General features: G+C 43.1%; 1 protein-coding gene across 4 annotated transcripts; it reads right to left on the reverse strand.

The window, feature by feature from the left end:
* Positions 1-6,131: 6,131 nt before the first annotated feature.
* LOC127786382 (uncharacterized) lies at positions 6,132-9,226 on the reverse strand. Of its 4 annotated transcripts, none has more exons than XM_052313780.1 (3): positions 7,876-9,226; positions 7,468-7,578; positions 6,132-6,321 (listed from the first exon to the last, which is right to left on the reverse strand). In XM_052313780.1, exons 1-3 carry the CDS (start codon positions 9,135-9,137, stop codon positions 6,282-6,284), a joined length of 1,413 nt encoding a protein of 470 aa, XP_052169740.1. In that variant the 5' UTR covers positions 9,138-9,226; the 3' UTR covers positions 6,132-6,281. The 4 variants fall into 4 exon arrangements, 2 of the variants coding, with proteins under 2 accessions (XP_052169740.1, XP_052169738.1); XR_008019956.1 differs by having other exon boundaries at positions 6,191-6,321; positions 7,988-9,226; XM_052313778.1 differs by lacking the exon at positions 6,132-6,321 and adding an exon at positions 6,425-6,874.
* Positions 9,227-9,453: the final 227 nt, after the last annotated feature.

Genomic DNA, 9,453 nt, shown 5'->3' on the forward strand with positions numbered 1-9,453 from the left:
GCAGACGGTTTACGGCGCAAACCGACAAAGATGGACTAAACTAGGGTAAAATAGAAAACATGGTAAAAGAACAATTCAAGTAAATTGTATTTTGGGGGTTTTACAATGAACCGACCTTGTCCCTTAAATAGGGGTTGGTCTTGCCCTCTACAGGCCCTTCTCCATGTCCAACTCGGGATAGAAACCAAAGGAAATACGAAACATGCCTTCCCAAGCAAGGAAACCCGAGACCCGACGAAAACAGACTCGGACTCGAACCCTGCCGGTCTGACCACCCACATACCTAAGGTCAGACCGGCCCTACTAGCCGGTCAGACCGCCCACACACATGTGGTTTGACCGGCCCTGTGAAGGAAACCCGTCACTTTCCAAACTTTGGCATTTTCCCCTATTTCGTCCATAGGTACCAAATTTAGGTGTAAACAAGACCGATGATGGATACCATGAAACTAAATATAGATGGAGCTTTCAGACCACAGGGGGCAATAGGAGGATGGGGCTATGTTATCAGGGGAGCGGATGCACAAGTGGTCTCAGCGGGAGCGGGCAAATCGACTCGATTGCAAGATGCTCTCCATGCTGAAATTCTGGCGGCAGTGAAGGGACTAGAAGCGGCAGCACAGTGGGGTATAGCGCATATTCACTTGGAGACGGACTCGCTGTTGCTTGTCCAAGCCCTGAAGGAGAGCAACATCCACTTTGCAGCGTTAGGTGGCTTGGTCCTGCAAATGAAGAAGTTTATTGCTTTGGCTTTTCTTTCTTTCCGTGTTGGTTATTGTCCATGTGAATGTAATAAGGTGGCTGATGCTTCAGCTGCAATTGGTTGTAATAGCCCAGACAATACTGTTCTCAGCTGGGATGGAACTCCACCTGGCGTTGAGGATTTGGTTATCGACGATTCTGTCGAGACAATGGGTTAATGGAAATAGTCAGTTTTCCTCTAAAAAAACATAATAGCATAAAAAAATCAAGATACATGTTTAGAAGCATTTCATACACTTATCTACTCTCTAAACAATTTTTTCGTTGGTTTAAATTTCTTAGAATTAACGCACTCAATAAACATAAATTGTAAATGCTTCTGAAAAAATAGGGACTGAAAATAGACTTCTTTCTTCGGCTAGAGGGACCTAGATCAGACTGTTCCGGCCTGGCCCGTTTGGCCCATGGCCTCTAGCCGACTGTCCGATATCTAGGGTTTCGATCGGACGGCCGAGCACCGAGGTAGGAGGGACAAAACCCCGTCCATCCCCGGCCCGCTGAAAACCCTAGGCATTTCTCCTCCCTTCCCTCATCGGAGCGCTGGCGCACGGCGAAGCACGGTGGCGCTGTCGCATGCCCCCTCGGCGGTGTGCTCACTTGCCCGAGGATGAGTGCGCCGCTGGCGAGCGGCCTTGCGGCGGTGCCCTGGAGCCGCGCACGTCGATGCCAGTGCGATGCATATGAGATGTCTAATTCCGAATATGCTTGATTTATGATAGTATAGATTATCGACTCTCACTCCATGACCCAACTAGATGACTTACATGTATTTTTAAGCTCAATATGGTTAAATATATTTGTATGTTTTGATTCGGTAAAGATCTATGATCTATATAACAGAATTTAGTTTTGGAATAAAATACCTAGTGTTTAAACAAACATCATTACACTTTTATTTTTAAGAGAGTAATTATTTTAATTGAAAGAAGTTGTACTTTACTTGAGAGAGATTTATATTCAATAATCAATAGTCCTTAAATTCAATAGTACTCCTATATACAGCCCACATGACAAAGGCGAACAGAAAAGCTCACATTCTTCCTCTTCTCTCTTTTTCTCGTTCTCCCCTTCTCTCCCTCACGCTTTTCCCCAGCGCCGCCGCTCACACCGCCGCTCCTCCTCACGCCGGCCGCTGCTCCCTGCCTCCGGCAGCTGCCCCGCAGCCGCTGCCGGCCTGTATCGGTCCCGTGACTCCTCATGAATCTACCCCTAAGCTAACCCCAGCCTCCTCAACCTAAGATGAAACCGGCGGCCAACTCCGGCGAGATAAGGATTTAGGGAAGTTTCCCAGGCCCCTACCGCTGCTACCACCTCGACTCCTCTCTTCTATCTCCTCCCTGATCTCTAGTGTGTTGTATTGGTAAACTGTTCTTCCCCTTATCCACTACTGATTTATGGTTGTGATGCACTGATGATACTTGTAGACTAATCCTAATGGTCAACTTGATGACTCTATGCTATGGATTGTAATTACTAGTTCTAGCAGGGTTCTAGGTCAATTGATTTGCTAGATTGGATGATGCATGTATGCGAATGCTCACATGTAAACCTATGAATTTTATTACTGAAATTAAAATCACACTAATTTGATTATGTCCTTATATATGCTATAGGTAATGGAATTATATAACCCATGAGACCTGATCTTGAATACAAATAAATGTTGACTAATTTACTGCTACTGCCTATATGTACTGCCTCTTGCCTCTATATGATTTATTTGATTTGAATTATTCATGCAGGGAGAAATCAGACTTATTGATGACCTGACTACGTTATGGTTTTTATTCAGATATACCTTATTATTACCTGATAATTTCATAAACCACGATTGCATATATTTAGACTGAAGATATATTTGTACATTATAGATGCCATTCTTTTCTCTAAATATGCTCTGCTCTTCTAGCTGACCTACTATTGATACCTATGATTCTGCTAATGGATTTTAGATGCTCTATTTAGTTTCTACACTGAGAATAGATCAATGTCTACCCATTTATACTCTGCCTATTTAACTTGAAATAGTAGCACAATATTGATCTTATCTTAAGCTCTTGAGGTTAAATAGAACAATAATTATTTCTAATTATGCATGCATTCAAAATTGTCCTATGATGGCTTCACTGAGCATTGATTTAAAGAACTATATACAGATATAATATGATGGCTTCACTGAGCATTGATTTAAAGAACTATATACAGATATAATCCTTAACTCAAATGCACTTGTAGATCATCAGAGATAATTCTTGCTGTTAACTATGTAGTGAGATAGCTGATCTATACTTGACTTATCCTTTTTAAGAATCCCCTAAATTTAAGATGATACTCTATTGTCCAATTACTCATAAAAACTGTCTTGAGTGCATATGATGTACTCTAATTTAAGTGCAGGTTTTGATCTTCCTCAAAGATAGAATGCTTAAGTTTAATTTTTACAAAGATGTATATGCAGTCACACACTCCTACACATACTAGTATATGCTCAGATTAAAATATTTATGCCTTGCCTATCTCACTTATGAGTCTATTTCTTGATCCTAGGTCTATATGCACATGATGCTCGCCAAATAGATAAACAACAATGGTTCTGTTATTAAATCATGAATGGTCTTGTTTATATCTAATGAAGGCAGATGCATACCTATATCTTCTAATCATACTAGAGCATGCACAGATCAAAGTAGATGCCATGTTTTATTTATTTTTTCTTGATTTATCTGCTTGACAATCTTACCTTCAACTGTATTCTGATTTTGGTGGTGATATTTCCTGGCTACTGAATCCTCTTGAGCTTCCCTCAATTAATCTTCCTTTTTGTTAATTAATTTCTTTGCTATTCCTAATTCTTGGCATCCTGCTGGCACTGCTACAGGTTGCTACTCCTCCTAGAGTTTGTTTGGCACCTTTTTGAGATCAAATCCCTTGCTTCCTCCTGAGCTTGAGCTGAAACCCCTTCTCCACATGTAAATCAGGTACCTGTCCTCTTGTCTCTTGTTTTCCAGGTACTTCTTGACTGCTTCTTGCTATCTTTCTCGATCTGGTACTGGTGATTCTCTTCCTCTTGAAGCTCATTCTCCTGCTTGATTTTTGCTCCATCTTGCTTATTGACCTGAGTTTCTTGCTTCTTCTAAATCTCAAGCAACCATTGCTTCACCTCCTACTCCCTTGTCTCTCTCCCTCTCTCTGGTTGCTTGACCACGGATGCTATAGTTGAGCTGTGGTGGGGTTGAGGTGTAGAACTTTTAGTTGGTTATCTCTCTTTCTCCCAATCTCCACTGATTTCCAGCCGATACTGCTTGCTGTTGCTGGGATCTTACTACTACTATGGCTGCTGTACTACTGGGAGTTGCTAGCTGCAGCTAGGTGTCTATCGTTGCAACCAAGGCTGGCTCTACCAGACTCTGGATAATTCACATTGACATGCTTTATCTCAGTGCATTTGGTGCTAGTGATTCACCTGCTTGGGCCACGTATGGCTGATGCTAGCTTTGACACCTCACTCTTGCATGTTCAGTTGGAGAAAATGTAAAATTGTTGACTTTACAACTTATAAGAAATTTTTAGTAAATCTGAGATATTTTATACCTTTTCACTTAAGCCCCTCAGGTTTGTAAAATTAGAAATTACTCTCAGATTAGGGACTGAGTTGTAACTGTTCTAGAATTTAAGATCAGTTTTGCAAGACTACCAATTACTGTTTGGTTGCGTGACCGTTAACTTATAAGCATTCAAGAATAAAACACTCCTAGAATAAAATTGTATACTCTAATATAGCACAGCATTTCCTTATAAATTTTATTTTCCTTCTTTAAACTTGTATGCAGTGTATGAGTTCAGTTGATGCTGTACAACCATGCATACGTACAATATATATGAGATGCATACTGTGTAAGATTTTAAATATATAACTATATGCATGTATGTATGGATGGTTGCAAAACTGTATTGGTATAAATTGTGAATAAAGTGCTATAGTTTCCATGGTGATTTCTATTGCGCATATGTGCCCCTCTCTTAGTGATGACTAATCCATGCTATAATTCATGTCCAGCAAGGTGGCATGAAACACAACTAAATTATCCCACTCCTCACTAGGTTTACTTTAACTAACAATAATTCAATGATGCATATGGATATGACTAAATAAATAAATGACAAGGAAACAATCGAGAAACCATTTAATATCCAGAATAAAAGAACAATCAATATATTTATAGGTCCTAGTCAGCATCGGGGCTCAATCAACACCGCTCAGTTAGTGTGACCAAGTCATTAGCATGACTAAGACAATAGCTAAATACCCGGATGTTACAACAACCATTAGGTTTGCTTTAAGATTAGTGCAAATGGAAAAGAAAAAAAATCACAACGCACAAGGGATTTGGTCCCGTGATCTCCGCTTCGCATAAACATGTTATCGTAAGATTTTTTTTAAAGTTAGATACAGTTTTATTATGAGAGAATCTACTATATGCTATGATTATACTATATTTATATTTGTCAAATAAAATTTGCCGACAAATATCTACCAAATCTGTTCCCAGTTTTAGTTTATAGACAGGGTTTGCGTCTGTCTCGAAGATGCTATAAAGCAACTTGCTCATTAACAACTGAGAACATTTTTTTTCAAAAAAAAAAAAACATGAATCACCCATATCTCCTAATCTATGTGTCATTCTTTATAGAGAGAATCTACTATATAGGAATAAGACCATGTTCTGAATTCCGATTCTACAGACCTATCATAGAACTGAGCACTAATATGAGATCACATATGCAATAAAGTTCATCCATGTGTGAAACTATAGCAAACATTACACGAGAAACTCCAGGGATCAGGCCAGCAGATTATACATGAGAAATCATCCATACATATAGATCTTGCCCAGAAGAGTACATAAGATCCATCCATACAAAACGGCCTAAAAGCCATGCAGTAAGTAGATCGTACCATCAGTAAATACATATTCCTCATAACTTAAGCCTCCAACGATTAAGCGCCAAAGGATTCAGCATGACTATGGAGCAAAAGCATATCTAGCGTGGATCCATCCTGCATGATCAATGGATGAAGTATTGATATCAACATGCTCCGCCTTGATGGTTCATTTTTTCCTTCTCCAGTTCGTTCAATCGTGACTTGGACCGTTGCAATCGTCACTTTATGCTTTTTATTTCCCAGAAATGGAGGCCAAGGGGATCCATGAACCATGCAAAACACAATGTGTTTATCATCCTTGCCAACAGAAGCAATGCAACTGAAATCTTCAGCCAACATTGTCTTTCTCCATGATCCAAGTGCTCTCATCCTCCATGATCTGAACAGGATAGGCTTTCCAAGGTAGAACAAGTCACCCTCCTTGATTAGTTCAAAAGCAGCAAGGCCACCTCCCCACAGTGTGTAAATGAAGCCCCCGATGTATATAGATCTCCCAAACAACATGCCAAGACGGTAAGGTACTCGTGGCCTGACAACACGCCATTCTCGATCCATCAAGTCAAGTAAGAAACAGTCATTGGTCTTGGCGTCGGCCACTATAAAAGCAGTACCACCTAGGTTAACAAAGCCAGAAACATTAATACTCCTAGTCCGATCTAGAGATGAACTCGAAGAAACATTAATACTCCTAGTCCGATCTAGAGATGAACTCGAGGATGTCCAGAGATATTGCCATTTATTCCTTGTCAGGATAAATACATCATTTAGAGTGTGACCTAGACCAACAATTGTACGATGGCCAACCACGAAAACAGCTGAAAGATGTACAGGAGATCGTGTTCTGTTCGAACAAAGTGGACCGTGTTAGCTTGATCATCAATTATGCCCATCTTTTTTCTTGGAGATGAAGGGATGATGTAGAATTTTGATCCTATGCGCACAAAGTGATTTGCAGGAATGCCTTGATCTACTTTGTGATGGTCCACATGGCACTGTGCCTCCAGAATCTTATCAGGGCACACAAACTTCCCATCTGAAATACTGACTCGATATAACAGTGAACGAGAAGCAGTGTCTGCTAGGACATACAGATGTGTGTCAGTTGGCGTTTTACAATCCACAAGCACAAAATCATCTCTACGCTCCTCTTCGTCTTTTAAGAACATCCTGTAGTAGAAGTTGTTTATCAACCAAAATGTTATATGTTGCCTAGCAACTCGATAGAAGCTAGGTAAGGAATATTTACCAGGACTAGTAAACATAATAATTTAAGCTTTTAAAGAATCTAATTAATATTTAGCACCAAAATGTTAATTGTTAAATGATGACTGAAGGTTCATACTTCATATAATGACTTGGAGCATAGCTGAAGCTTGAAATTCTATAGGATATACATATCCATAAGATTAGGAGATACTGTAAGTTAGTCATGTAAACTTGAAAGACATGAACACAACAATCCATATGGAAAGCAATAAACGGATGATATGCACTAGCCCATCTACATTCAGTAACAGAAAGCTCCTAGGAAAAAACAAACTCACGTGCAAATTCAAAGAGTTAGATGGGTGAAGCACACAATCAGTACACACTCAAGTAAACAGTGCAGAGGGAAAAGAGTGATACAAGCAGAGCAGACATGGTTGTTTGCTTCAACTAAATCCCATCAAACTAGCAACAAACCCAGGAAGGTTTCACTGCCAGATTCAGTAATACTGTTCCTATATATTTAACTCGGAAATTACAGGGCAATATAATACCTGCAGCAGGGCAGCATATTTGGGGAATCCTTAATCCCTGAATAGGCAGCCTCTCCTATAGTTGGATGTATTGAGGTTGGATCCACTTGATCTGCATTCTCCTGATAGAACCTATTTCATGATGGAATAAAAAGCTTAGACAAACAAACTAACTAACTAGCAATTTCATAGCAGTAGTAACAAATACGAGCAGGGCAATTCTCATTGATCAGTGGATTTCACCAAAACCAAAGAAAAATAATTAATCCAAATTCACTGCAATATTGAATTGTTACAGTGTTTACCGAATCCCATCAAATCTCATATTGCACTGACAGTGGCGGAACAAGAATTAGAACCAACTAGTAGTGACTAGTTGCTAACTGTAGTTGCTAATGAAGCAAATACGGGAGTAGGTCAAGTACTTACTGTAAGAAACCAAATTCACCCAATATTTTATACTTAGGGGACACCTCAGATACCCCAACATGACTCTCAGATATCCCAACCCTGCGGCAGGTTGAGTGCAAGATTTGTACACCTTTGGGAGTGAAGCAGCCAGCTGAATCGCGATCACCGTCGACGATGAAAGTGGTGATCAACAGGTGTCCCGTGGTGCAGGCACAGGGGAGCCTATGGCCGAACCAGACAGCGCACATGACTCTGCCCACCAGATGCACGAGGCAGCCAAACCCTTCCCCTTCTTTGAAGGGGAACAGAGTGGCCACCTTCATCGGCGGTGAGAGTGAAGGCTTCTCCGGTGAGTACTTGTATGCAATGAGAGTGCCAAAACGGATGAAGTAGATGGTGTCATCGTCTTCCACGTACGATGCGCTGTACCACAAGGGGATGTAATTGTTGATCTCGCCAGAGAGCGAGACCGGAGCCCAAGTGCAATCAGAGCAGTCGAATACAAAGAAGACGGGGCCGAGACATGACACCAGGATCTTGTTGCCAATGGAGACATAGCCTTGGAGGACTCCACCACTAAATCTGATTTTCTGTTTGAAGGGGAACTCGTGCTCGGCGGCGAGCACCCAGCGTTGCCGGACGGCGTCCAGCCGCTGCATCCGGAGGATCGTGGTGCCCCGCAGCTGGAGATAATCGTCGAATGGCCGCTCTACGTACAGCGCCCAGTCGTCGCCGCCGGCGAGGATGGGCCAGTGCTCGCCGGGAACGACAGGGAGGTCGCCACCGAGCGGGGTTAGGGTCTTGTCGGCTAGGTTGATGGCGAGCGGTGTGTACTTCCGGCCGAGGTGTAGATCATCCAGGATGTAGCCGTACTCCCCGTCGCCGTCGGTTGTCCTGAGCCGCAAGGATTTGCAGATGATGTGCAGTAGCCGGCCGTCGCCGCGGCTGCTCAGATCGGCGGACGCGTTGGCGAACACCTCGGCGGCGTCGTCTCTCGGGGCGATGTCGAGGAAGCGCTCGAGGAGGCCGTCGCTGTCGCCGAGGACGCGGCCCGACGCCGCCACGCGGAACCTGTGCAGGCGGAGGTTGTGTCCCGGCACGTCGGGGGCGGCGAGGCCGACGAGCACCGACCACAGCGGCCGGTCGTCGTCCACGGCGGCGGCGTGTACGGCGAGGTAGTCCGTGCCCGGGGCGATCCGCGGGATCTTGGGTCCGCATCTGCTGCGCCAGCCGCAGAAGCACTTGAACGAGACGCACAATTCCTCCTCCTCCTCCTCCATCACCGATTAGCCGCCCGCGCCCCGCCGCCGTCCACACCCAAACCTTTGGGTTTCTGTTCCCCTCTTTGCTGGTGCGATGCGATTATGCGGCTTTGCCTTTCCTCCCTTGTTTCTTGCGTGCCTTCCTGTTATCTCGTTGGAAACCGAACCATGGGCCAGTTCGGCGGCCCACACCAGGAGCAGGGGCAGTCAGTTTTCCTAGGAATAACTTCACTTTGGTCCCTCTATTTATCGCCCAGTCCGATTTTCGTCCCTCGATAACAAAACCGGGTACGTCCATATAACTCATCGGCTGAAACCCCGATTAAAGTCTTAT

This window comes from Oryza glaberrima, chromosome 10 (genome assembly GCF_000147395.1).
Source record: "Oryza glaberrima chromosome 10, OglaRS2, whole genome shotgun sequence".
Classification (NCBI taxonomy): Eukaryota; Viridiplantae; Streptophyta; class Magnoliopsida; order Poales; family Poaceae; genus Oryza; species Oryza glaberrima.

Excerpts from the sequence above, each read along its gene's own strand:
- LOC127786382 (XM_052313778.1), bottom strand. The coding sequence starts at position 9,137 with ATGGAGGAGGAGGAGGAGGAATTGTGCGTCTCGTTCAAGTGCTTCTGC. Across the intron at positions 7,579-7,875 it reads GGTGAATTTGGTTTCTTACA|GTTCTATCAGGAGAATGCAG; the intron begins GTAAGTACTTGA and ends ATCATGAAATAG. Across the intron at positions 6,875-7,467 it reads AATATGCTGCCCTGCTGCAG|GATGTTCTTAAAAGACGAAG; the intron begins GTATTATATTGC and ends CTTCTACTACAG.